This window comes from Echiichthys vipera (assembly GCF_963691815.1).
Source record: "Echiichthys vipera genome assembly, chromosome: 15".
Taxonomy (NCBI): Eukaryota; Metazoa; Chordata; class Actinopteri; order Perciformes; family Trachinidae; genus Echiichthys; species Echiichthys vipera.
Window position 1 is genome coordinate 2,593,382 of NC_139840.1, and position 27,500 is coordinate 2,620,881.

The 27,500-nt window shown below is 45.9% G+C and overlaps 1 protein-coding gene across 1 annotated transcript in view; it reads right to left on the bottom strand.

The window, feature by feature from the left end:
• chd7 (chromodomain helicase DNA binding protein 7) overlaps positions 1–27,500 on the bottom strand; it is a 102,321-nt gene that overhangs the window by 1,703 nt on the left and 73,118 nt on the right. Inside the window, exons 23-41 of the mRNA XM_083928088.1 lie at positions 26,586–26,797; positions 21,453–21,652; positions 21,144–21,303; positions 19,113–19,202; positions 14,986–15,089; positions 9,389–9,518; positions 9,053–9,168; positions 8,501–8,930; positions 7,740–7,948; positions 6,681–7,646; positions 6,387–6,553; positions 5,989–6,243; positions 5,702–5,863; positions 4,733–4,966; positions 4,432–4,647; positions 4,120–4,260; positions 3,905–4,009; positions 3,625–3,805; positions 1–1,531 (exon numbers count right to left, since the gene is read on the bottom strand). The exon at positions 1–1,531 is cut by the window's left edge and continues 1,703 nt beyond it. Of these exons, the coding sequence (XP_083784214.1) occupies positions 531–1,531; positions 3,625–3,805; positions 3,905–4,009; positions 4,120–4,260; positions 4,432–4,647; positions 4,733–4,966; positions 5,702–5,863; positions 5,989–6,243; positions 6,387–6,553; positions 6,681–7,646; positions 7,740–7,948; positions 8,501–8,930; positions 9,053–9,168; positions 9,389–9,518; positions 14,986–15,089; positions 19,113–19,202; positions 21,144–21,303; positions 21,453–21,652; positions 26,586–26,797 (5,079 nt within the window). The 3' untranslated portion in view covers positions 1–530. The remainder of the gene's footprint in view (positions 1,532–3,624; positions 3,806–3,904; positions 4,010–4,119; positions 4,261–4,431; positions 4,648–4,732; positions 4,967–5,701; positions 5,864–5,988; positions 6,244–6,386; positions 6,554–6,680; positions 7,647–7,739; positions 7,949–8,500; positions 8,931–9,052; positions 9,169–9,388; positions 9,519–14,985; positions 15,090–19,112; positions 19,203–21,143; positions 21,304–21,452; positions 21,653–26,585; positions 26,798–27,500) is intronic.

The following is a 27,500-nucleotide window of genomic DNA, read 5'->3' on the forward strand; positions in this document are numbered from 1 at the left end:
GCCGTTAGCGGCGTTTTGTGAGAAGCGGTCACCGGCTGCAGAGACGCCGCCGCCGCCGCCAAAACAGTCCAGGCGCAGAGGGAAGCAGACTACGGTGTGAGAGCTGAAAGCAGCAATAATATTAATAATAATAATAATAATAACAGCACTAATGGAACCTCGTGAAGTCCTGTCTGAAGGATTGCGGGCGCGCGCGGGCCGAGCACATGGGAAGAGAACGTCTTTTTCCCTGACGACGCGATCGAGCGGAGATTTAACTTAACACACACACACACACACACACGCCTCGTTCTCTCCGACGCAGAGTAAAATACACCTGCGCAAAAAAACGACAAAAAATAAACGAGAAAGTGAAAGAAAATCATCAACAATGTAGAAAAAAGAGGGAAAAGTAAATCAGAATAGTTTGGGTTTTTCTGGTGGAGGCGTGTAAACGTGGCGAGGGGCGAGGGGCGAGGGGCGAGCGGCGAGGGGCGAGGGGAGGTCAGAGGGGAGGAAATGTCCGAGGCCGGTCAGTTCTGTGTTTCATTTCAGTCGCTCTTGTCCTTCTGCGGAGACGGCGCTCCCTCCTCCTCCTCTTCCTCCTCCTCCTCCTCTTCTCCCATCCCTCCGTCCTCCAGCGCTGAATCCTCGCCTCTCGTCTCCTCCTCCTCCTCCTTCTCCTCCGCCAAGTCACTCTCTCCTCCTCCCTCCATCTCCTCCTCCTCCTCCTCCTCTAGTGTGGCTTTCAGCGCCGCCGCCTTCTCCTGCTCCTCCTCGTTGTTGTTGTCTCTCGGGGGGGCCGCGGTCAGGGCGTTGCCCCCCAGCGCTCCGGCCATGGCGTTCTGCAGCTCGGCCAGGGTGGAGGCGGTGGGGAAGCCGGGCAGGCTGAGCCCCCCGAGGCCCGGAGGTAGGAACATGGAGGGGTAGAGGAGGCCGGGCGCCATGGTGGAGAGGAGGAAGGGGTTGAACGCCAGGGAGTTGGCCGACATGCCGGCCGCAGCCAACAGCGCCGCGGCGTCGCCGTTGATGGACGCCTCGGCGGACGAGTCAGCGGCCGGGATCTGAGGAGAGTTCACGGACCTCTTCTTCCTCGCCTTCTTCACTCTGTCCTCGTTGGCGTCAGCCTCCTCCTCCTCCTCCTCTTCGTAATCGTCTCCCTCTTCCTTGTCCTCTGCGTCTCTCTTCCTTTTTGCCGTCCCCGTCTCGTCGCTGTCTCCGCCCTCTCCCTCCGTCGTGCCGTTGGTGTTCCGCGACGTGGCGGCGAGGGAGTTGGACGCCGAGGCGCTGGCCGCCGCGGCCAGGTTGCCGCCGAACAGGCTGCCCAGGCTGAACATGTTGGGGAGGGCGGCCATGTTGGGCAGGCCTCCCATGCCGGGCAACATGAGGGGCAGCATGGAGGCGGCGGCGGCGTTGGCAGCGGCCTGCTTGGGGTCGGTGGGGTGAGGGAACGCCATCAGACCAGCGGCCAACTGAAGGGACTGGAGGCTCTGGAGGGACGACAGGTCCATCCCTCCGAACAGACTGTTCAACAGCAGAGGGTTGATTCCTCCTGCACACACACACACACACACGCACACACACACGGTGAACATGGCGCTCTAACACACTTACAGCACAAACACCAGCTGCTCAGAGTAATTCATATTAAAGGTTTAACCTGTAGAATCTTTATTAAAAGCTATAATTATTAAAAATAACACACCCACGGGCGTTTTGAGGAGTTCAGAATCAAAGTAAAATCTATTTTTAGTCTGAATTAATATTTTAAAAGAGTTTTGACGGATTTGACGACGACTTCCTGTCCCGTTCGGTTTCCATGGTAGCAGCCGATAGCGTTGGGCGTTGCTGGTTGTCAGGGTGACTCTACAACGAACGTGGCAACCTGACTGCTGGAGTTATTTTTTGTTGTTGCGACGACGATCTTGAGACACTAGAGGGCGGCGTTCTGCTCGTTCTCCATGTTTTATTCATTACTGTAGAAAAGACGTCCGGAGCAAAGACGGAAACTAGGTGACGTCGTATCAGAGCGCCAACATCCACGCAACGACTGCACCAAACAACCTTGTTTCCCTCCAAAGCTCCACCCTCTGCCCCCCCCCGACCTCTGACCTCCCTCCACCCAGTGTTAACAGAGAAATGATGCGTTCAAGTGCCATGGGAAGTCCGAAATTTTCGCACCTCCGACTAAGCAAAGTGCACTGGGACAAGTTTCACTTTGACAGGTGTTCCAGTGCACTTTGCTCAGTTGGAGGTGCGAAACACGGACTTCAAATGGCACTTGAACGCATCATTTCTCTGTAAACACTGGGTGGAGGGAGGTCAGAGGTCAGGGGGGGGGGGGGGGGCAGAGGGCGGGGCTTTGGAGGGAAAAATGCCAGCATGGTAAGGAGTGTTTTAAGTTGAGAAACAAGGTTGTTTGGTTGAGTCATGTGCACTTCGCTTAGTTGGAGGTCCAAAAATGTTTCCTGGTTGCCAAACCACAGATTTCCAATGGCACTTGAACGCAGCACGAGCAGTTCAAGGGAAACGGAGCGACGATGACGGGAAGGAAGCTCTGAATAAAATGATTTTCAGAGCTTCCTTCATGTCATCGTCGCTCCGTTTCACCTGAACTGCTCATTGTTGAGACTTTTAGCAGAAATATGTGAGAATTGAATATTTGAGTTGTGGATTTCAGTGGCGTTCGTTTATTAGGAGACTTTTAAAATTACAATAAAAAGAGTAAAACTGCCAGAAAGGGAAGAAACCGTCTCCGTCTAAACTAACGTCCCCGTCATCGCTTCAGAGTTAGAATCAAACGTCGTATTTCATAAGAAATCGCATGTTTTTATGTTTGTTTGTCACTTTGAGTAGGTTCTGTTTTTCATATCTGTTATTGATCAGTTTGTCTTTGTAAAGCAGCATTTCCTGTTCAGAAAGCTGCTAAATAAGTAAATAAAGTTTATTATAGCTTGTAAAACTCTTATAAAAACTTATATAATTCTTTCTAATTCCTTCTGTACTCACCTCTATTCCTACATTTTTTATTATTATTCTATTTTATATGATTTAGTTTAGCTCATCCTGTTTTATTGTTTTATTTATTGGGTCTATTTTTTACATTTGACTGTTTTTAGCTTCTTATTTTACTGTTTTAGCCCCTCGGTTAAACCCTGTGAGGCACTTTGTGTAACTCAAACGTATGAAAAGTGCCATATATTTATATTTATATAAATAAACTTGATTTGTAGGTTTTGCAAACATGAAAACCTTTTTTACAGAATATAAAATGCAGAAAACTATGATTTGGGGCGATTCAAGAATGTTCTCAGACTGTTATTTATTTATATTTATTCTTTATTTATCAGCAATTGTAACATCTTCTATATATTTAATGTTTAATAATGTTAAATATTCTTTGGTAAAGATATTTAAAGCAGCCTTCTCAGGACTTCTGCGGAACATGTTGGTGCAAAAAAAGGTCAAATTTTCACTCATCGGCGCCATAACGGTCGTTTATTTCTGCTCTAAATCAGGATCAGCCTCAAAAATCCTAATAAATAAATAAAGTTTATCAGAATTATTGTCTTTTAAGCCGACTGCGTGACTTAAAGACCGGTTGAGGGGCGACGGCGTGGATTATCTGCGTGTTTAAGCTCGTACCTGCAGATGAAGCAGCGCTGGCCAGTGACGCCTGCGCGGCCTGAGCTGCAGCTGCTGCCTGGGCGGCGGCGGCTGCCTTGGCGATCTCAGATTTAGGTCGCCGCCCCCGACGACGGACGCCCTCCTCCCGGACGACGGGGCCGGTCAGAAGGCGGTCAAACATGGCTTCTGGGAGGAAACCCTGTTCGCGGAGGAGGACAAAGGAAACGATGACCACCAACACGTTAAAGAGAAGAAGCGCTTAGTGAAACGGTCGAGAGGTTGCGACTCGGGTACTGACCGACTGTTTGACGATGTCGGTCCAGTCGGGGGCGATAGAATACTCCGGGTTCTCCAGTAACCATCTGGGGAGCTCCTTCATGGGTGGAGCCATGGCCCCGCCCATCTGAGGAACAGGAAGAGGAAATGAGTTCATCTCGGGAAATAGACTCATGCACTAAAGACAGTTGTAGATGGTTACCATAGTAACTGTGTCAAAGTATCTAAATGACCCACCTTGCGTCCGTTGCGTCGGTTGACCACAGGCACTCTCTCGTCTCCCGTCAGGGTGTTGATGTCGATCTTGTTGGGGTTTCGACAGCGATGGCGTTTCTGCTTCGGCTTAGAAAACTGAGACAGCATCAAGTCCTCGCTCTTCTGTCGTAGGAAAGACACAAAACAAGTAGGTGTGAACAACAAGCGGCTTAAAATAACGCTGAGAAATCATCTAGAGACTTATTTATGATCATTATCACGGGTAAACTTAAACGTAGAAAGGCAGCAACGCTTCAGCAACAAGAGGAGAGACTTAAACCGAGGATGACGTACTGGTGTGAATCCAGACATGTCCATGGTGTACGTCGGGTGCTGCCTCAGCCACTCCCCCAGCTCTTTGCTGGAGACGGCGGTCTCCTCGTCCTCCAGACTGCCGGAGGCGAGTGATCTGGCGCTGGGGCTCTGCTCCGGGACGCTGTGGGGTCTGTGGGCACGGGCGGCCTCCTGAACGCCCTCCGCGCCTGACACCTTTGTCCCTTCTGCGTCCTCCTGAAGAGACAGACACACACTTAACTCTCACACGTCTCATTTGAACGCGGTCGACTCCACCGTGCATCAGAGACGCGCTCCGTACCCCTCCTGCTCTCTTGTTGCCCATGAACAGCAGCTCCAGGCCTTCCACATTTTTCCTGCGGCCCCGCCTCCTCCTCATGATGGGCAGGTCCGCCTCCAGTGAGCCGTTGGCTCTGTGTGCGGAGGGCGGGGCTTGCTGCAGCAGATCCATCTGGGCTTTGAGGGAGGGGCTTGTCACCAGCGCGCTGGGGAAGCCGGCCAATGAGGGAGAGGCCTTGTGGTGGTGATGCATTCCCTGAACAACCAATCAGAGACGTGACTTTGTTATAATACGAATAAAATAACGTTTTGTTTTCTAAATGAGCATCAAACAAAGGAACTTAGAGAGCGCTGCAGGAACGAGGTTTGCATGTTTGTGGGTCCCTCGTCTCAAATGTTTTTATTTAACGTTCAGATGAAATGAGATTTAAACGATTTGTTCTACGACATAAAACACGTCAGTAAATTCCACTCGTGAGTTTTGAAGCTTGAAAAAGGTTCTCACAATACCTGGATTTTAACCTTTGATACGATACTACTTAAAAAAACTAAAACAACACTCGATACCACAGTTATACCACAGTGCTGTCACTTCTTTACAACTACAGTTTAGGTTTCTCTGAGCTGCACCTGAATGCACCATGACGCCTGGTTGGATTTTACAGTTCTGCTGTTTCATCTGCTGTTTAATTTTGATACCATCAAATCTAAAATGAACAGAGATTGTATCGTTTTAAACATGCGGCGTCGTAAAAGCATCGATATTTCTGACAACCCGAGTCTTAAAAAAGACGGTTGAAGCTTAGATTCTTAATCTGGAGTTTATCTGTGAAGACTTTCTTGCTGAACATAATCTTTATTTCCTGCTATAAAGATCCTGTTGGCTTTCTGTGGAGGGGACCAGGGCGATGCTAACTTGAGGGTGGGCCTACAGAAACCTGCCGCCCCTGCAGCGCTCCTCACGCCGCGTGCTTTGCGTTCATGTGCGCACCTTGGTGAGGTCGATGGCCTGACTCTGGGACTCTGCAGCAGAGTGACTCTCTCTCAGCTGAGCCACCATCTCCATCAGGTTGCGTCTCTTGGCGGCCCTCTCCGCCTCGATCTCGATCTTCCTCCGCCTCCTCCTCCTCTGTCGAGGCGCCGACAGGTCGTCCTGCAACATCAGGTTAACAAGTTAGGGCGGTGTCTCACCGGGGATCTCGTCATATCATCGTTACCGTGACTTCAGCGTTAGATATTTGGTTTGTTTACTCTTTGTGCTAATGCTCCAACACTCACATGAACCTGCGGCGATAGTGTTTTATCCTCGCTGCCGCTGTACGCCGTGTGGATGCCGGCCATCGTCAGCTCTGCTAGGCTCCGCCTCTGCAGCGGGCTCTCCGTCACCGAGGCCACGGCCGCTGTGGTCACCGCCGAGCCGTGCCCCGGCAACAGGTTGCTGGGGAAGTCAAAGATGTGGCGTCTGTTGACGGGCCACTTGCCCTTCAGGACGGCCTCGCAGATGTTATCCATCCTGTTGATCATCACGCGGTCCTGAGGGGCGGAAAGGGCGGTCAATGGATACAGCGGGAATTGAAGCTCATGATAATACACATGTTATTATGACACAAGTTTCACTGTCAAAGTAACAACAGAGAACGATTGTTGAAGGACAGATCTGGATGTTTGAGACTCACCTTGGGCCAGAAGGAGAAGCCGTAGGCGCGGTCCTGTAGGGCGTGCAGCGCGGAGGTTTCCTGCAGGTCGTCGGGGCAGAACCCGTCTCTGGTTTCGTTGTGGGCCGACGTGCTGAGGGACGCGATGCTCTCCTCGTCAAAGTTCTTCTGCTCTGACGCGGCGCTCGCTGTGTGGATGGAACAGGAGAGACGCTTAATTATCCCGTTATTAAGGAATCCAGATTCATTCAGATGTTATTCTCTCGCCTGTGAAACTTAAAAACAGTCACGAGGGGAAACATTTGAACCAATTACCTTCAGCCTGAGATGATTTCTCAGACTTGTCGTCTTCATCCATCCTCTCCTCCTCTTCCTCCTCCGGGCTTTTCTCTGTGTCAGCTGACTTTGGGGACTTCGGGGACTCCGGGTTCTCCCTCTCCTCTCCGTCTCCTGGTTGTGCTTTAGGAGGAGAGGAGGAGTCGGGGCGTTCTGGGAGCTCCGCGGTCGTCTCCGTCTGGTCCCTGAGAGAGCCCTCGGGGGTCGAACTCTTCTTCTCTTCTGTTGAGTTTTCTTCTGCTGGCTTTGGAGTCTTCTCTTCTTCTCCACTTTGCTCCTCCTGCTCTTCTTTTTCTACTTTCGGCTGAGCCGCCTCCTCCTCCTCCTCTTTCTTCACCTCCTGTGTCGGCGAAGAGGCGTTTTCGTCTTTCCCTTGTCCGACCTCTCCCTCGTTTTCCTTCTGTTCATCAGGAGTCTCCGTCTTGGTAGGTGGAAGGTCGTCGGCGTCTCCTTTCTCCGTTTCCATTTTCACTTCCGACTTCACCTCCTTCCCTTCTCCCTCTTCCTCCTTAGCCGCAACTTCGGCAGAAGCTGCGACGCTCGCCAGCTCTGCGGAGGTGAGGAGGGGAGCAGGGGGGCCTTCTGCTGCTCCCATCGCCGCTTTGGTGAGCTCTCCCTGGACTCCGACACTGACCCCGGCCCCTCGCTGGCTTGTAAACCGCTGGTGGGCGTCCAGAAAGGCCAATGTGGGGTCGTTTAAAATGTGATAATCTGTCCGGCTCACGCCATGCTTAGAGGCCCCCAGGAGGAGGTCCCGGTCATGGCGGCCGCTCTCCCACCACTCGGGGAGGTCTTGGGAGGGCTGGCAGAGCTTGAGGCGCTCGGAGAGCTGCGGGTGGGGGAGGACCTGCTCTCGGATGCGACGGAGCAGCTCGATGCGGTACAGGGTGCGAGAGGCCCGCTCCTCTGTGATGGGGTCGATGATCAGGGTCGGGTCTGGGAGTTCTGAGGTGACAGACAGAGACAGTCCTTAATGAGAAACCTATTCTTCTCCAAACACACTGCCCCCGTACCTCAAACACGTACGTTTCCGCTCACCTGTGTCAGTCTTGACCTGCATCCTGCAGACCCGTTTGCACATGGCGATGAAGGAATAGTAATACTTCTCCAAGCTCTCGTCCGTCTTCTTGTCCAGCCGAGCGAAGGCCCGGAACTGTGCCCAGTCAAACTTCTGATGCTGGGTGTCGTAGACGACGCCGAAGGTGGACACCACGCGGTAGAAGTCCGCCTCCTCACGACGGGTCCATCTGACGGAAGAAAGTAACGTGTTTATTTAGATGATTTTAGTGCATTTGTTTTGTTTTGTTTCTCCAGGAGTCATCTTTGCAGCACCTCGTAACTGTGCTTCTGAAATCATGTTTATTATTATTATTATTATTATATCTATTTGAAGGCTATTTTGTTAGGTGCAGCGCTGTATGTCGTTCTTATGTATCCATATATCAAATGTTGACTACACAGCTGCAAAGACTCATCCATTAGTTATCTATTAAATCAAACACCAACTTGTTGGACAATCGAATCATTTTGAGTCATTTTTTAAAGGGGAAAAGTCTAAATTCTCTGATTTCAGCTTCTAAAACTTGACTATTTTCTGGTTTTCCAGTTGTGGACAAAACACGACATTTGAAGACATCGTCCTGGACTTTTAGGAAACGCTGACGCACATTTTTCACCCTTTTAAAAACCAAACAACAGATTTATGAATAGAGAAAATAATCCACGGATTAATCTTTAATTAAGTCGACTTAGCTGCAGCCCTTTTCGAATAAACGTATTCATACGGGATCGAACCGCACCTTTGGCGTCTCTCCTTGTAGTACATGGATCCGTCTGTCATCAGGGAGCTGGCGGTCATCACTGGCGACGCCTCGGCCATGAACTGCCCACCTTTGGCAAAGTAAGCACCTCCTTTGGCCAGATACGGGCTTCCTTCTGTCAAGAACACCCCCGCTCCGTCCTGGATGTAAGTCGCGCCCCCTCCTCCTCCTCCTGCGTCGGTAACCATGCCGATGGCAGGCAGGAACTCCCTGCGTCGCCGTCTGCGACCGTCGGGTCTGTTGAGGGCCTCCTGGCGGAGCTGCTCCCTGCGGTTGGAGCGCTGGTAGGCCGTGATGAGGCGACGCAGGCGCGCGGTCAGAGCCGAGGCCGCTGGCCAATAGAGGCGCTCGTTGGAGCCCGAAGCTCCGCCCCCAGCAGCCGCGCTTTGACCGTTTTCACCTGATTTGCCTACGAGAGGGAAGAATACGATGCTGCAGTGTCATCAAAAACAAAAACAACGGATCTCTGGTTGAACATTTGTGTAAAAATTCTATTTATTCTACTTTTAAAACCTCTTTTTCTCAGTTTACCTTCAGCGTCACCTTCCACGGCGTCGTCTTTGTCGTCCAGCGGCGAGTTGGTGAAGTCGTCCATGTCGTCTTTGAAAGGCATCCGCAGCGGCTTGTACTCGGGATCCTCGTCCTCCCTGTGAAGGGGAAGTCAACGTTTTCATTTCAACGAACAAAGACACTTTAATTACACGACATTTCCACTTTTAACGACTAAAGAACGACACGATGAAGCGGAGAAGCAACATTTAAAGACACAGCGTACAAAGACACGGGTATGAACGACTCACTAACGCACTAACGCACTCTGACACATTGTAAAGTGAGGTGGGGAGAAACGGGGCTCTGCTCTCTTACCCCTCGACGCCGTCTGCCATCATGTCGGAGCCCCTCTGCTCAGCAGCGATGGCCTTGGCGTCCGGCATGCCCACCCTCTCCAGGAAGCACAGGGCGGGGTCAGCGCGCATCGAGTTGTACTTCTCATAACCTGAAGGAGGAAGAGAAGAAGAATAAGACGAATACTGACGCTGGGAAACGCTGTGAAACCACGATTTAACGGCTAACGAGCGAATTTCTTATCGGAAAATCAAACCTGTAAAATATTCAGGCTGAGCGCGTCCTCATGGAGCTGGGGTTACTTCCACGTTAACACTTAATATTACGACGTTTTTGTCACAATCTTACGGCTTTTCCCCCCTAAAAATTACGACTTTGTTACAATCTTCTGCCCATTTTACTTTTTATTTTATTATTATTTTATTTTATTTTTTGCCTATTTTGTCTCAATTCTCCGATGTTTTTCCCCCGAAGAAATTGCGACTTTTGTCACAATATTCTGACTTTTTTGTCAAAATATTGCAACCCTTTGTCTCAATTTTCTGATTTTTTCCCCAAAAGGAATTATGACTTTTTATGTTACATTTTGCGATTTTTTTCTAAAAATTACGCATTTTTGTTACGACCATTTATTCCCCGTAGAATTACAACTTATCGTCAAAATCTTGACTATTTTTCTCAAAATATAACGACTTTTTGTTACGATGTTCTGCCTATTTTTCTGGAAATATTCTGAGTTCTGTGTCACGATCTTCTGATTTCCCCCCCCTAAAAATTCCGACTTTTTGTGTAAAAAAGTCTCAAATCTCCGATGTTTTATCACGAAGGAATTACAACTTTGGTCACAATCTTCCAAATTTCTTCTAAAAAAATGACGACTTCTTGTTACGATCTTCTGCCTATTCTTCTGGAAATGTTACGATTTTTGTGTCTCAATTCTCCGATGTTTTTCCCCCGAAGAAATTGCGACTTCTGACACAATCTTCTGACTTTTTTTCTCAAAATATTGCAACTTTGTCTCAATTTTCCGATTTTTTTCCCGAGGGAATTACGACTTTTTAAGTTACATTTTCCGTTTTTTTTTCTTAAAATTACGACTTTCTGTCACGATCCTCCAGCCCATTTATAATGTTTTCAGATGAGCGGCGCGAACACACACACACACACACACACACACACACACACACACACACACACACACACACACACACACACACACACACACACACACACACACACACACACACACACACACACACACACACACACACACACACACACACACACACACACACACACACACACACACACACACACACACACACACACACACACACACACACACACACACACACACACACACACACACACACACACACACACACCCCCTCAGGAATCAGGTCATCATAGCTATCGTAGCTTCTACAATTTATAGTTTCAGAGGGACTAAGAATTTATCGGTCAACACACACACACAGTTAGGCAGAAAACTGACATGATGACACATGCGCGCACACACACACACACACACAAACACACACTCCAATATTAAATGAAGGAGGAGACAAAAACAGCAGCAGAAGGGCAGACCCCAGGAGCCAGCTGCTGACAACACAGACAGCCTACACACACACACACACACACACACACACATAGGTATACTTATATACTTAGACCGGTATATGCCGGTGTGTGTGTGTGTGTGTGTGTTCTTATCCAAGTAAGCCTGCAGGTGCTCATTTGTGTCAGAGAGGGAAAGAAAAAGAGAGAAAGATAGAGAGAGGGAGGGAGAAATAATGAAGAGGAAAAAGTGTGAGTGTCATGGCGTCTGTGAAAGTGAGCTAGTGGGTGTGTGTGTGTGTGTGTGTGTGTGTGTGTGTGTGTGTGTGTGTCCGTTAGGGGCACTGAAGCCGAACAGATTAGAGCGTGCAGATCCTACAGAGACACGGTGAAGGAGAGACGAGGGAGGAGGAGGAGGAGGATCAGGTGAGATGACGGAGGGGGGGACAGGAGGAAAAAATGAGGAAGGGAGGAAGCGGCGCCACCGTGACACAACCACGCCGCGCCTCTCTCTTGCTCTCTCTCTCTCCCCTTCTCTCTCTCCATCACATTTCAATTAGGCAACGATGTGACGTATTGTTCCTAACCGCCGCTCCGTCACACACACACGCACAGGCACGCACACACGCGCACACACACACACACACACACAGCTCTGCAGCCCGCGGCCAAACGTTAATCATCTGGGCCTTTAACAGGCCGTCACTTTTCTTTTCTGTGTGTGTGATGCATTGTTTTGTGTGTGTGCATACAAAGCTCACTATGCGTGAGTGTGTGTGTGTGTGTGTGTGTGTGTCGTCTCCCCCTCCACCCCGCCCTGAAGGCCTCCCCACTAAAAAGAGGATTATGATTAACTATGGGTGAGCCCCTTTTGTGTTCCTGTGTGTGTGTGTGTGTGTGTGTGTGTGTGTGTGTGTGTGTCCTAATTGAATCATAGAGGGTGGCAATGATGGAAAAATTATGACAATTATGCCAAATTAATATGAATGAGGGTCTCCAGACAACCGTCGGCCTGGTCGGGCTGTCAGCGTCCGTCACCCGCCTGAGGAGGTCGACTCTGAGATCAGCGTGTGCAGATAACCAGGCCGACAGCAGAGACACACACACACACACACACACACACATCACTGATGTTATCGGACGATCGGGGCTCAGCGCAGACACGTCCGGGTCAGATACGACTTTTTTACACAACGATGATGCAGAAGATTATTAACGAGTTTCTTATCGGACACGACTGAAGGAAAATCAGACCTGCAGCAGCTCGCTCTGGAAATACTCAGGCTGAGCGCGTCCCCACGGAAACGGGGTCACAGCCACGTAAACACGAAATATTACGACTTTTGTCACAATATTACGACTTCTTGTGACAGTTTGACATTTTTAACCCGTAGAATTACGACTTTTTGTGTCACAATCGTCTGACTTTCTTTCTTAAAATCCTGACTTGTCACAATCTTCCGTCACCCCCGTGAAATAACCACTTTTTGGGTCAAGTTTTTTTTTTAAATATTGCAACTTTGTCACAATTTTCCGATATTTTCCAGAAGGAATTACGACTTTTCATCTTATTATCTTGACTGTTTTTTTCTCCTAGTAGAATTACAACTTTTGTCTCAATCTTATGACTTTTTTCTAAAAATATTACGACTTTGGGACAGTTTGACATTTTTAACCCGTAGAATTACGACTTTTTGTGTCATAATCTTCTGACTTTTTTCTCCTTTCTAAAAATTACGACTTTTTGTTACGAACTTCTGCCTATTTTCTGGAAATATTACGATTTTTGTGACAATCTTCTGACTGTTTTTCTAAGAATTACGACTTTTGTCAATCTTCCGTCCCCCCCCAACCCCCCGTAGAATTACGACTTTTTATGTCACAATCCTCTGAATTCTTTTTACTAAAAATTCCGACTTTTTGTCTCAATCTTCAGCTTTTTTCTAAAATTATTGCAACTTTTTGTGCCAATTTTCCGATGTTTTTTTCCTTTAAGGAATTGCGACTTCTGTCACAATATTCTGCTTTTTTCTCAAAATATTACGACTTTTTGTGACAGTTTGACATTTTTAACCCGTAGAATTACGACTTTTTGTGTCATAATCTTCTGACTTTTTTCTCCTTTCTAAAAATTACGACTTTTTGTTACGAACTTCTGCCTATTTTCTGGAAATATTACGATTTTTGTGACAATCTTCTGACTGTTTTTCTAAGAATTACGACTTTTGTCAATCTTCCGTCCCCCCCCAACCCCCCGTAGAATTACGACTTTTTATGTCACAATCCTCTGAATTCTTTTTACTAAAAATTCCGACTTTTTGTCTCAATCTTCAGCTTTTTTCTAAAATTATTGCAACTTTTTGTGCCAATTTTCCGATGTTTTTTTCCTTTAAGGAATTGCGACTTCTGTCACAATATTCTGCTTTTTTCTCAAAATATTACGACTTTTTGTGACAGTTTGACATTTTTAACCTGTTGAATTACGACCTTTTGTGTCATAATCTTCTGACTTTTTTTTGTCTTTCTAAATATTACGACTTTTTTTACGATCTTCTGCCTATTTCCTAGAAATGTTACGATTTTTGTGACATAATCTTCTGTTTTTTGTCACAATTTTTCAAGGTTTTTTTCCTTGAAGGAATTGCGACTTTACGTTCTTTTTCTGGAAATATTATGATTTTTGTGTCAATCTTCCGACTTTTTTTCTTAAAATCCTGACTTTTGTCACAATCTTCCGCCCCCCCCGTAAAATTACGACTTTTTGTGACACAATCTTCTGACTTTTTTGTCGAAATATTGCAACTTTGTCACAATTTTCAGATTTTTTCCCGAGGGAATTACGACTTTTTATGTGTCACAATCCTGACTTTTTTTTAAACTACGACTTTTTGTCACAACCATTTTTCCTCGTAGAATTACAACTTTTTGTCTCAAACTTCTGACTTTTGTCACAATTTTCCGATGTTTCTCTCCCGTAGAATTACGACTTTTTGTGACATGATCTTCTGACTATTTGTCTGGAAATATTACGATATTTGTGAAACAATCTTCTGATTTTTTTTCTCAAGATATTACGACTTTTATGGCGGCCGGTGGCCACAGTGGTCAGAGCAGTCGCCTCATGTAAAGAGGCGGAAGGTCCTCGAGGCAGCAACTGTGGGTTCAACTCCGACCTGCGGCCCTTTGCTGCATGCCCCCCCCCTCTCTCTGTCTGTCTCACCCTATTTCCTGTCTGTCCTGTATAATGAAGGCTTGAATAACTATTCTTTATTTTCTCAGCATTTATAGAATGGACGGACAACAAATCGCACTATGACTAATAATGTTAAATATTCTTAAATAAAGGTTTTTTCAATCCAGCTCAAACTCACTACATCTGTAATCTGTGCTTTTTATGACCTCAGTGGACATTTAAGAGAGAAAAGATGTTGTTTTAACCTTGAAATTAACTTTGTTATTGTCATTATTTAGAACATTAACACCTGTAACAAACTGCAAACACACACACGCACACACATGCACAAAGACACACACACACACATGCACGCACACACGCAGACACACACAAGCATGCAGTGAAACCAGCCATCAATCACACTCCCGACAGCACACTGAGCCTGCCAGCTGCGTACCGCCATCGCCATAGCAACACCAATCAACCGGTGGCAGCAGAAGTGGGTGGGATGTGTTTGTGCGTGCGTTCACCCCGCCTCAGTATGATGTGTGTGTGTGTGTGTGTGTGTGTGTGTGTGTGTGTGTGTGTGTGTAGGTGTGTGATGTTTACAGGGTTGAAAGCCACTGGAGTGTGTCGGCGAGTGTGTGTGAAGGTGCTGACATGTTATCTGTGGGTGTGTGATGTTCACTTCGTGTTCACCGTGTGTATACGTGCGTACAGTAGGTGGTAGGTGTGTGTGTGTGTGTGTGTGTGTGTGTGTGTGTGTGTGTGTGTGTATACGTGCGTGCAGTAGGTGTGTGTGTGTATACGTGCGTGCAGTAGGTGTGTGTGTGTATACGTGCGTGCAGTAGGTGTGTGTGTGTGTGTGTGAGGTGTTTCTCACCGTGTTTGAAGACGCCGAGGAGCAGGGATTTGTCGGCCTCGCTGTCCCACCAGTCGGCGGGGACCTCGGCGTGGAAGGGCTGAGGGATCCAGACGTCCAGCTCGCTGCGGCGGGAAACAACAAACGCATCAAATCACTGAGAATCAAACTAAAAAGTCTTGTTTTTCATCACAGACTATGAAGCATTTGTGAGGTAATCAGACAGTAAAAGCAGACAGCTGCCGCACAAAGGACACATTTATATTATTATTAATGTTATTAATGTTATTATTAATGTTATTAATGTTGTTATTAACGTGCAGGCAGAGTTAAACAGCTGTGAGCTCAGTTTACGTCCACGTTTCTGAATAAACCTTAATATTGTCGTCCCTCTGTGTGTGGGCAGGACGCTGCAGGAGCGACAGGAAGGAGGAATAATAAACGTAAACAGGAAGTGCTGCTGGCTGGTGTCTTTTTTGTTGCCATGGAAACGTCAATCACAGTGACTTTGAGAGCGAACTCTTAAAGGGAGGATCCAAAACTTTGTGTAAAAGAAAGTGATGATGCATCGAATCTCTGCACCAAACATCGTGATTTTGTCCGTAAAATTGATGAAAAACTAAACAATAAGCAACCAGACGCTTAACTTTATAACGCAATGAGCTGTTAAACCATCACAACATTTGATTTTTTAGGTTTTAGTACAGTTTTAGTACAGTTTAATGTGTTTTTTTACGATGATCCTTGAGGTAAAGTTACTGTTTTTTCTTACTCTCAATCAGAGGTCGGCTGATTAATCGCTTTGGCAGATTAATCCGCGCTGATCGGACGTTTTACGAACAACGGGAATTGGTGGAACTTGGCAAACTCGCCGCTTGAACAATCACGAACAACCTCCTGTTGTGCGCTGCGTGTTAAAGGGAAACTCTCGGGGGCTTAAATTGAGGGGCGGGGCGCGGAAACGACCACAAGCGGTCGACCTTCACTCTCAACGGAGTCTTGAGTCTTTTCACATCTCACTCTGTGAAATAAGAGTTTATTATTGTGATCGAGCCAGAGGTGGTGATTTTTGAAACAGTGGAAAGACGATGAGTTCACAAGTAAACCAACGTCTCAGTTTGTTAAAAGAGAGAAACTACAGTTGTGTTGTTTCTGTTTAATGAGGAAAATCAGTGTAAGAATACATCTTTCCTGGAACGTTTGGGAGTTTATTAACGTAACAAGGGGAAACTCTTGATGATCAAGAGTCCAGGAATTGAAAAAGGGAGTGAAAAGAACCAGAATTGGGACTAAAATTGATGAAAATCTAAACAATACGCAACCCGACGCTTAACTTTGTGACGCAACAACCTTTTAAACCATCAAAACATTCGATCAACGTTCATATTGGGAGTAAAACGATCACGTAAGAAGTAGGAAAAGGGCCTTTGGGGTGAGATGATGGGGTCAAGATCTGAATTCTTCAAGCATGTAAATGAAAAACTAACGTTATAACGAGCACGCTTTCGCTTTCTGCAGGGATGCTTCTACGCTGTGGCGCCCCAAAACTAAATTACACAAACCTCCGTTATGGAGAGAAGGATGAAAAAAAAAGATGTTTCCAGCTAGTTATGGAGAAAAAAGGGTACAATGCACAATGGAAGCAGAGACAAGAGGGTGACGGGAGGAGAGAGGAAACCGGGGAAACGGTCCCTTATCGCTGCAAACAGCAGCACGCCCGGCCTCTTGGCAACGCACACGTACAGACGCGTGCACGCCAAGACTGGCATGCCTAATCCCCCTGGCATATGTTGGCACGATGGCACCCCGTATGCTCACGTCTGGCATGCACTGACACACACACACACACACACACTCACAGGGGTCTGTCACTGTAGCCATTGAGAGGGAGGGGGGAGGAAGAAGGAGGGGAAGAGAGAGAGAGAGAGAGAGAGAGAGAGAGAGAGAGAGAGAGAGAGAGAGAGAGAGAGAGAGAGAGAGAGAGAGAGAGAGGGAGGGAGGGAGTGGGAGAGATCAACATGAAGTGCACGTGCTCCACATTATAAATGCAATCACATCTGGGTGAAAGGGTGATGAGAGGGGGATGGGAGATGATGAGAGACGAGAAGTGGACTGCTCAGAGAAGGGAAAGAGAGAGAGAGAGAGAGAGAGAGAGACGGACAGATGGCGAGAAAAAGTGAAGCGTGACGGAGAAAAAGCGCTGAAGGAACCTGCGCGTTGTCGACCTTGCACTTTAAAAGCCCCGTGCCGGATAATAAGAAGCAATAACTCGTCAAACTGTGAGGAAAAAACACCTTTAAATGGGTCAAAGCGGCAGAAAAAGGCTCCGATAAAGAACCGTTGTATGTGTCAGAATAGGAGGAGCCGCCGCCAAAGAGGCCACTGGAACAGACCGAAATACACTCCAGTAATAATTCATCACACGTTCGTATAAATATCCAGCTCTCAACTCTCTTTCATGATGCGTCCAACACATGAAAGCCTTCCCCACCGAGTGTAAACACCTCGACTGTCGGATTCAAAAGGGGAAACGTTCTGCAGCTCAGTACGGATGAAGCGTTAAGATCAGTCATGTGACCTCAGAGAGGAAGTTTTTCAGCACTTACACACATCAAATAAGCCGTCGAGGCAGTTTTTTTCATGTGACAACTATTAACAGAGAAATCCTGGAGAGTTGCTAACAGCCGGACCTGGCTAACAGTGATTAGCTCGGGGCAGCACGGTGAAGGCATTCAAAGGTCTTTTTTAACCCCTAATGCTGCTGAAAATAACAGCAAACCTCTGCAGCAGCATGAGAAGAGTCCCTACACACAAAACAAAGCATCAATGGGCTCCTTCCACTGTAATGGACTTTACTATGAGAGGATCTGGTACAGGGGCCAGTAGGTAAGTCTTTAAAACACTCTTTAATAAACTCTGGCTTCACTAACTACGCTGTTGCTCCACATTTTGATTTCTTGAGATGTGTACCTTCTAAAACGTACTCTACAACCTTGGCCTTCGCCTGCTTCAAGGTTGTTTTTTGCATCTCTAGAGACATTTTTTGTCTCTTTGTGGTGGTTTTGCATCTATTTTTAGTCATTTTGCATCTTTTTGTGATGGTTTTGCATCTATTTTTAGTCATTTTGCATCTTTTTGTGGTGGTTTTGCATCTATTTTTAGTCATTTTGCATCTTTTTGTGCTGGTTTTGCATCTATTTTTAGTCATTTTGCATCTTTTTGTGGTGGTTTTGCATCTATTTTTAGTCATTTTGCATCTTTATGTGCTGGTTTTGCATCTATTTTTAGTCATTTTGCATCTTTTTGTGGTGCTTTTGCGTCTATTTTTAGTCATTTTGCATCTTTTTGTGGTGGTTTTGATTCTAAGGAAGGAGCCCATTGCTGCTTTGTTGTGTGTGTAGGGACTCTTCTCATGCTGCTGCAGAGGTTTGCTGTTATTTTCAGCAGCATTAGTGGTTAAAAAAGACCTTTGAATGCCTTCACCCTGCTGCCCCGAGCTAATCACTGTTAGCCACGTCCGGCTGTTAGCATCTCTCCTGGACAATGGGATGATTTGACGCCATAATTACACTTTAAGTTGTCGGTTTTTGGACCATTGTTGTAACTTTTTTGCTAATTCATTCTCCTCAGTCTCCCTCAGAAGGAGGCAGTGAGGGAAACCTGTTTGGCCACAGCGTGTTTTCACATCTAAAGCCTTATTGGGACGGGATTAGTTTAACGTGGGGACGCAGGGTAAGGTCGTTTTTACCAGACAGGTTTGGAGAGTTTTATTTTGAAGGGGCTGTTCGTTCATGAGGCAGGTAAACCAACGACTGTGAAAGAGAGAAACTACAAACTACAGTTGTGTTTTTTCTGTTTAACAAGGAAAATAAGTGTAAGACTTAAAAAAGCCAGAGGTTGCCAACGCAGAGGGAGAACACTGGTTTGGTTTTCCGTCCTCGCAGACATCTTTACTACAACACAAGAACGTAAAAGCCTTGTTTCAAGATCTCTGGATGTCTGTGAGAGAACGTTTGACTATCAGGCTGTTTTTGGCTCAGTCACAAGGATTAGAAGAACAAATAAAGAGATCCCTGCGTTTGAATGGGTCCTCTACAACGTGGGAAGATGTGGTTTAAAAAAGAGACACTGAAGAAAAGTTGACCAACCTGGAGTCGGCTCCTTCCAGGATGCGTTCAGCCTGGTCACCGATGACTTCCTGTCGCAGATAATACAGCATCCTCACCCTCAGCAGCACCCTGCAAACAAAGTACGGATGGTTAAGTGTCTTTTAGGAGAGATTTTCTGTAATAATCCATTACAAATGTACCAAAAACCCAACGTTTACAGTGATGTAGAACAGAGAAAACGTCACATTTGATAAACTAGAACCAGAGAATATTCTGCTTTAAGTGATTTATCAATTACATTTTCCTTTGATTGACGCTGAATTGTCTTTTCAGACGTCTAATCATCTGAGCATACAGCAGAATCTATTTTCCAACTTTTATACGTAAAATCCCGTCATAATGTGTCTGATATCAGATGTTTCATTACCAGAGGGAGACCTGATGACAATATCCACACACAACACATGTAAACGTGACATTTGCGGACAGTGGGCATGTACGCGCAGTTCAGAGTCGCTCAATAACGCTCACCACTCTCTGCGTTGTGTTTATCAGATGATGTACTGCTACGATGCGATGACACGGACGGGCTCGAGCGTAGTTTGAACTCACGGCGTGAGCGGCACCAGAGACCCGTCCAGACTAAAACACGACCCCGGAGATTTCAAACTAAAATGGACTCCGCAGAGTTCACGATCGTCTACGTTTCAGGTGTTAAACGTCGGAGTAGAGTGGAGTTTGCGGCTTAATTTAAAACACACGTTTACGTCGTAGTCTTACGACGCTTCAGGTGGGAAGGTTTTTGTTTTTTTTACTGGTTGCCTAAACTCTTTTTCTGCTGGTCATCTGCTCCGGATACGAATGACAGATGTTCCCAGTCAGAGTTTCCCATCCAGTAAAAATGAATCACTGCAGTCGTGGCTCAAGACTGAGAGAGATCTGATCTCCTGACACTGGAAATGTTTCACTGTAAACATTTGTCACCAGATTTGTCAGCGGGCTTTAATGCCAATAACAGCAGAAGACGGAGGAGGAGGAGGAGGGGAGGGGTGAGGAGGGGGGAAGGGGGGTGAGGAGGGGGAAGAGGGGTGAGGAGGGGGAAGAGGGGTGAGGGGATTGAAAGAACAGAGGGGAGCAGGAAGAGAGGGAACGGAAAGTTTGGAGGAGCAGCGAAGACGGGGGAAGGGTATAAAGTCACTTGCAACTCATTCTGTGTGTGTGTGTGTGTGTGTGTGTGTGTGTGTGTTTGTGCATCAGTGGCATCACAAGTTGCAGTTTGTGTGTGTGTGTTTGTTGGCAGGCTGTGTGAGCTCATCCATCAATGTGCCAGGCCTGATTAGCCACACAACGCTGTGCTCCAGCCTAGCAGATGGCACCACATAATCACCCCCAAGAGTGTGTGTGTGTGTGTGTGTGTGTGTGTGTGTGTGTGTGTGTGTGTGTGTGTGTGTACACGTCTTTCACCCACTTCCAACAGGTCTGCCTGCCTAGCACCTGGCCTGGCACACAGCCAGACACACACACACACACAAACAAACAAACTTCCCCCCTGGAAGAAAAAAAAAAATCTTGAGTTGAAGCGTATCTCCCTGACAACAGGAGAGAGAGCTGACCGCGGAGTGAGTGAGTGTGTGTGTGTGTGTGTGTGTGTGTGTGTGTGTGTGTGTGTGTGTGGACGGTAAAGAAGAGATGGACGCAGTCACCGTGACGTCACCCGTTGGTTTGTGGTCTGCCATTTTGAAGCCTCATGTTTGGGCGTTTTGTCACATGTTGGGACCGTATGTGGACGAGGGGGCGGAGCTAAGCGCTAAGGGTCAAAGTCTCTCAGGGACTTGACCAGCGGACTTTGCTCAGACTTGATCTGGAAACAGGTGACGCGTGTTACGTTCTAAAACCAGCCGCCGGCGATTTTGTCAAGTTGAAACTCTGGCGACGACATCAGCCGGTTAGATTCTCAGAGACGGGTCGGTTCACGCCGCTGCAACGTTCATCCGTGACGTTCAAAAACAGTCACGTAGCGTTTCTTTGGTCTGATTGGTCTGAACTGGGCTTAAAAGTGCGAGGACCTACTTGTTACAGTGATGTTTCAGGTGCCTCTTGTAGCTATCCTCTTGCAGTAGGTGGTCGGGATTGCAGCTCGCCAGCCAATCGGCTCGCGGCGTCTGCGGAGGCGGGGCCGCGGGCTTCCCCTTCTTGCCCTTCCTGCCTCGAGGGACCGGGGTAGAGAGACCTGGGGAAAGAGAGGGGGGACGGAAAGACCACGGTCAGAGGTTTCTACGAACGACAGCCTTCAAAAACGCGCTTAAACTTTCCCGAGAACACTCTCGAGTGGCGTTGTTTGTGTATTTACAGCTGAAGGTGTGTGTTCGAGTGCGTTACCGGAGTGGTTGGTCAGCGTCTTGGTGGTCCCGTCTGCGGTCGGGGTGATCAGGTCCCAGATGAAGCTCTTGATGTTCTCGTCGCCGCGGTAATGCAGCAGGCAGTAGGCCAGGAGGGCCCTGCAGATGGTCTCCACGTCCGCCTCCTTCAGCGGGCGCTTAAAGCGGCCGTGAGCCAGGATGTCGCTCCACCGGCCCCAACTAAAGACGGAGGGAAAAACAATTAAATACACATTATTCCTTTAAAAAGTGGACAAAACTGTGACTCCGGACACACAAAGAAGTCTCTAGAAACAACAATTTTAACCATAAAAACAGAGACTACTGATTTAAAGGTCAACATATCAACAGATAAACTAAAACAACAGCAACATAACACTATAATGACATGATATAATGAATTATATTAACAATAATAATGATGTAAGGGCGCGGTGTTACACAACCACGACGTCCTACACTGAATTTACCACGACAGCTGTTCTTTGTTATTCTCTCAAACCGGGGTCGCACTAAAACCAGTTAAGCTTCAGACCCATAGAGATGTTTAAAGGTAAAATAACAGTTATGTTTTTTAATCCAGAGTTATTTACACGTGCAGATAAATGTTTTTACATGGTTAAACTTTTCTAATTAACCCTCCTGTTCTCCTAAGGGTAAATTTGACCCCATTTAATGTTTAAAATCTCTAAATAACGACATCTTTTTTTGTTTTTTTGCTTTATATTTATGACTTTTCCTCATTTTATGTGGACGACTCATAAAAAACCTAAATTTATCATGATTATATATTTTTTATTGTTCTTATCGTACATGTACTTGTCACATCGGTGTTCCTTTGGGTCAGTTTGATCATCTGGATGATTTAATCATTATTATTATTGTTTATTTTACAATTCAAATATTATATGAGGTCAAATTCATGCTGCTGTCCTTGATAACGGACGTTACTTTCATTCCAGATGTTACAAATAACACAAAATAGCACTTAAAATAACAGACTTACTTTAAAACACACACACAGAAATCCCTCCATGCAGTTTAACATCAGTGATATTTTTCATTCTGTTAAATAAAAACATAAAGTACCCGACTTCACTTGAGTCACACATTGATTATGATCATTTTCAGGATGTTTAACGGTCAAATTGACCCCAAGAATAAACGCTGTTAGTCAAATCTGAGGGCAACAGGACGGTTAAGTGAACGTGTGACAGTGATGATGGAGTTGGTTCTGCAGGTAAAATTAAGGTCTGTCTCTTATTTGACTGCTCTCTTGGTTTTACACACATCTACGTGGGTTTTATTTGTCGCTGTGTGAACACAAGCCAGGTAAAGACAGAGGTGAGCTCTCTTGGTCCTTGCTGCAGCGTCGATTTGATTTTAACGGACGCGCTCTGCTGAGGTTGCGCCGCGGACGCACCCCCGTGTGTTTTTGGATGCAACGCCTCGTTTCCAAGTCAACTCAAGGTGCATTCATTCCTCTGGGTACATCCGTGATATGAGATTTGAGTACGTTATAAATTAAAAAAAGCAACTTTTGCAGCAGATCTCAAACCGTATGCGAAGTATAAGCATTTCACGCGGAGCTCCAGGTGAATTAGCCAGTTAGAAACTTCAATTAAGTTCAGTTGCTCGACTTTACTGATAGTCAAATTATGCAACTGTATAGTTAAATGTGTAGTGTGTGTGTGTGTGTGTGGTCATGGATCACAGCACACCACCACCACCAGAGAGCAAGCGATCCTAAAGGCTGACGAGGTGGACAGCAACAAAAATCCACCCGCTGCTGCGTCCAAATCTTCACTGAACCATGAGAACCGGACTTAACTCTGAATGCTTTCAGACGGGGGTAAAATGGAGGATGAGGGAGAGAGAGAGAGAGAGAGAGAGAGAGAGAGAGAGAGACGGAGAGAGAGACGGATGATGGGAAAAGACAACAGAGCGCTGAGCGGAGGGGACGGGCTCAGTCAGACAGTGTGTTTTTGTGTCCTACAGCCTCGGGCCACGAGACTAGACTGTAACAATAACAACGCTGACATCTCACTAGCACCACTGTTCTTCCACACTGACACACACACACACACGCACGCACGCAGGCACGCAGGCACACACACACACGCGCACACACGCACCAAGTCAGCCGTGAAAATGGACGGGTTCAGCCGATAATGCCTGTCTGTGGTAAGTGTGTCAATGTGCCTGTGTGTGTGCAGTATAACATGCTTATGTGTGACTCTGGAGGTTGCTATGGTGCATCAGTGATGTTCTTATACACACGTATTTATCTTTATGATTAAATCTCCTATGAAGCACTTCATAAACGCTCTATGTGACACTTTAATGATGATTCTTGCAGCTTCAGCAACACGTCTGCATGAAGACGTTCTTGTTTTGTGTTCGTCTGATTCATTAGTGCAAACTGCTGTCGAATGAAAATGTAGTTTTTTACATATTTGAACAGTTTTGTGTATAAATTATGTAAACGACGGGAACTTTTGGACACTTAAAGTCCCGGTTTAGACGGTACACAGACGCAAGAGGAGGGCTAAGGAGGGCTAAGAGCTAAGAAGGGCTAAAGAGGGCTAAGGGCTAAGAAGGGCTAAGCGCTAAGAAGGGCTAAAGGCTAAGGAGGGCTAAGAAGGGCTACGGGTTAAGGAGGGCTAAGGGCTAAGAAGGGCTAAGGAGGGCTGAGGGCTAAGGAGGGCTGAGGGCTAAGATGGGCTAAGGGCTAAGATGGGCTGAGGGCTAAGGAGGGTTGAGGGCTAAGAAGGGCTAAGGAGGGTTGAGGGCTAAGGAGGGCTAAAGAGGGCTAAGGAGGACTAAGGGCTAAGGAGGGCTGAGGGCTAAGAAGGGCTAAGGACTAAGGAGGGCTAAAGAGGGCTAAGGAGGACTAAGGGCTAAGGAGGGCTAAGAACTAAGGAGGGCTAAGAACTAAGGAGGGCTAAGGAGGGCTAAGGGCTAAGGAGGGCTAAGAGCTAAGGAGGGCTAAGGAGGGCTATGGGCTAAGGAGGGCTAAGGGCTAAGGAGGGCTAAGGGCTAGGCTAAAGCTAACTCCTCACCCAGCATTCTCCTCCCCAGTGCGCGGTCTCTGGTGGAGCGAGTGGAAACACCAGATCGACGCTCATAAATAAATCACGGTCTGCAGGATTTTTACAGAAACGTGACTCAACAGCTGTTTCTGAGAGCGTCATGGAGCTAACGGGGCGCTGGCGTTCTCCAGGACACGGGGTTCCTACGCCTCTTACAGTCAAACTCAAGCACTTCAACGTGTCCAGCACCTTACAGCTGCGGTACAGACTACACGGCTGCAAGTTTGTACATATAAAAAACATAAAAACTACATATTTGTGTGCAGTATATTCAGTATTATTGCACTTTTCCATGCAAACATGTCAGAAAATGCTGTTTTCAGTCTTTTTTCTCCCTTACAACCTAAATTTTAAGCACTTGATTCTAAATTTCAGCCCTTTCCGACCCTTGAAAGCGCCTCACTGAGGTTCAAGTGGTTAAGTGTTTGCAGCCTCGGTACGAACCCTGAGGACAGACACACGAGCAGCTCATAACTCCTGTAGGACAGGACTTGATGGACGGACGCCTCCGGTGTTTACTCTGCTCTCCACGCACTCACCCTCTCTCACCCTCTCACCCTCTCACCCTCTCACACACACACACACACACACACACACACACACACACACACACACACACACACACACACACACACACACACACACACACACACACACACACACACACACACACACACACACACACACACACACACACACACACACACACACACACACACACACACACACACACACACACACACACACACACACACACACACACACACACACACACACACACACACACACACACACACACACACACACACACACACACACACACACACACACACACACACACACACACACACACACACACACACACACACACACACACACACACACGTCTCTAACGCCTCACACACTCGTGCCGGAGGAGAGCGGAGATAAAATGACCTGACAGCATGAACTCATGTTCACGATACCCTCGTTTTATTCAACACAGCCCGCGAATCGCCCAAATCTTGTTCTTATTTACGCCTCAAATGCAATTTCATGCATCAAAAAGCGTTTCCTGAAAAGAAATTAGGTTTTAAAAATCAAGATTTTGAAGGAATAAGGAAAAATCTGCCGCCAGGAAAGAGTTTGGTCACAGTCTTCAAACTTCTTTTCAAAATATAACAACTTTTTTTGTCAAAATATTACGATTTTTGTCAGAATTTTATGACTTTTTTCTCTTAATTTTCTAACTTTATTCTTGAAATATTAAGATTTTTATGTCACAATCTTTCAACTTTCTCCCTCAAACTTTTACAACTTTGTCAAAATATTACAATTTTCATAATCTTTCAACTTTTTCTCACTCAATTTTACAACTTTTTGGTCAAAATCTTACGACTTTTTTCTTAATTTTCTAACTTTATTTGTTGAAATACTAAGAATTTTTTTTAATCACAATCTTCCAACTTTTCTCTTAAAATTTTACAACTTTTTTAAAATAAATTTTACAACTTTTTTCTGTTAAAATATTCAATTTTTTGTCATAGTTTTATGAGTTTTTTCTCAATTTTATAACTTTTTCTGTCAAAATATTAAGATATTTTTGTCACAGTCTTTCAACTTTCGTTTCTCAAACTTTTACAACTTTTCTTTTTAATTATACAACTTTTTTTAATTAAAATATTACGATTTTGGTCAAATTCTTATGACTTTTTTCTTAATTTTCTCACCTTTATTTCTTCAAATATTAAGATTTGTTTGTCACAATCTTCCAACAGTTTCCCTTTTAAAATTTTACAACTTTTTCTTCTCAAAATTAAAATAAATTGTCAAAAAATTATGATTTTTGTGACAATCTTCCAGCTTTCTTCTCATAATTTTCCAAATTCTCGAAGTGAAAAGTTGTATTTTCCCTCTCCGCTGCATCAAAGTGTGTCTGAATGTTATTGTTTTTAAATAACAGCTCAGATGTTTCCCTTAAATCCATTTTTCTAAACAACATTTTTGTGTTTCCAGCAGGAAACACGAGCGTGCGAGCGCGTGCGTGCGCATGCGTGACTGACCCGTAGACCAGCAGGTTCTTCTCCACCCTGAAGCACTCCGATCGGGGGTACCCCTGGGCTTTGTCCTGGGGCCGCCGCGGTTTGGACGTGGGCTTGCTCGGCTCGTCGTCGTCGCTCTCCAGCTCCGAGAACTCCAGCATCTCGTCCTCTTTGACGCTGCTGAAGTGGCGCGTCTGCTTCCTGACCCGCGGCGTGTCGATCACCAGCGTGTTCTGGAGACAAACAGAAAACAGTCAGGCTGCGTGTTTTTCACCAAGAAACTTACATTAATATTAATATTGTTTTAAATATTGTTGGTGTGTAAGCTCGTCGTTTTAAAAGTGTTATTTCACTTTAAGGGATTGTTCTGTGCATTTCGTTGTACAATGACAAAGACAATTCAATATGCAAATGAGGCTTTATGTTGTGAAACATGAGCTCATTTTCATGTTTTTCAAGAAGAGAAACGTGAAAATTGGAAAAAACTGGGTTCAAAATTCATGTTTCATATCGTTGACGTATTAGAGTCAAAGGTTTTTACAGATATTTATTTTTATAACTCCATAAATCAGCTCTAAAACATTAATTTTCTTCATGTTTTTATGAATAAATGTTGTTTAAATGAGGTTGTGAATGTAAAAATCTTCAGAACAGAGAGAAAGTGTAAAGTTTGGTGTGTGTAAGTTCTGCTTAAAGATTTAGATTTAAAAACATTTAACAACAGATATCACCATGAAACTTCCCCAGTTCATGACTGACATTAAGATTATTATTCTTTATTTTACACGTTTTCTGAAATGTTGTGTTTAAATATGTAAATGAGGCATTTTCTGATGTTAACTTTTGTTTAATTCAGGTGTGATCTACGGACACGAACAGACCAAGTGAAGTCAAACAAACGTTTTATTTCTCACTTATATCCCCAAATGACTATTT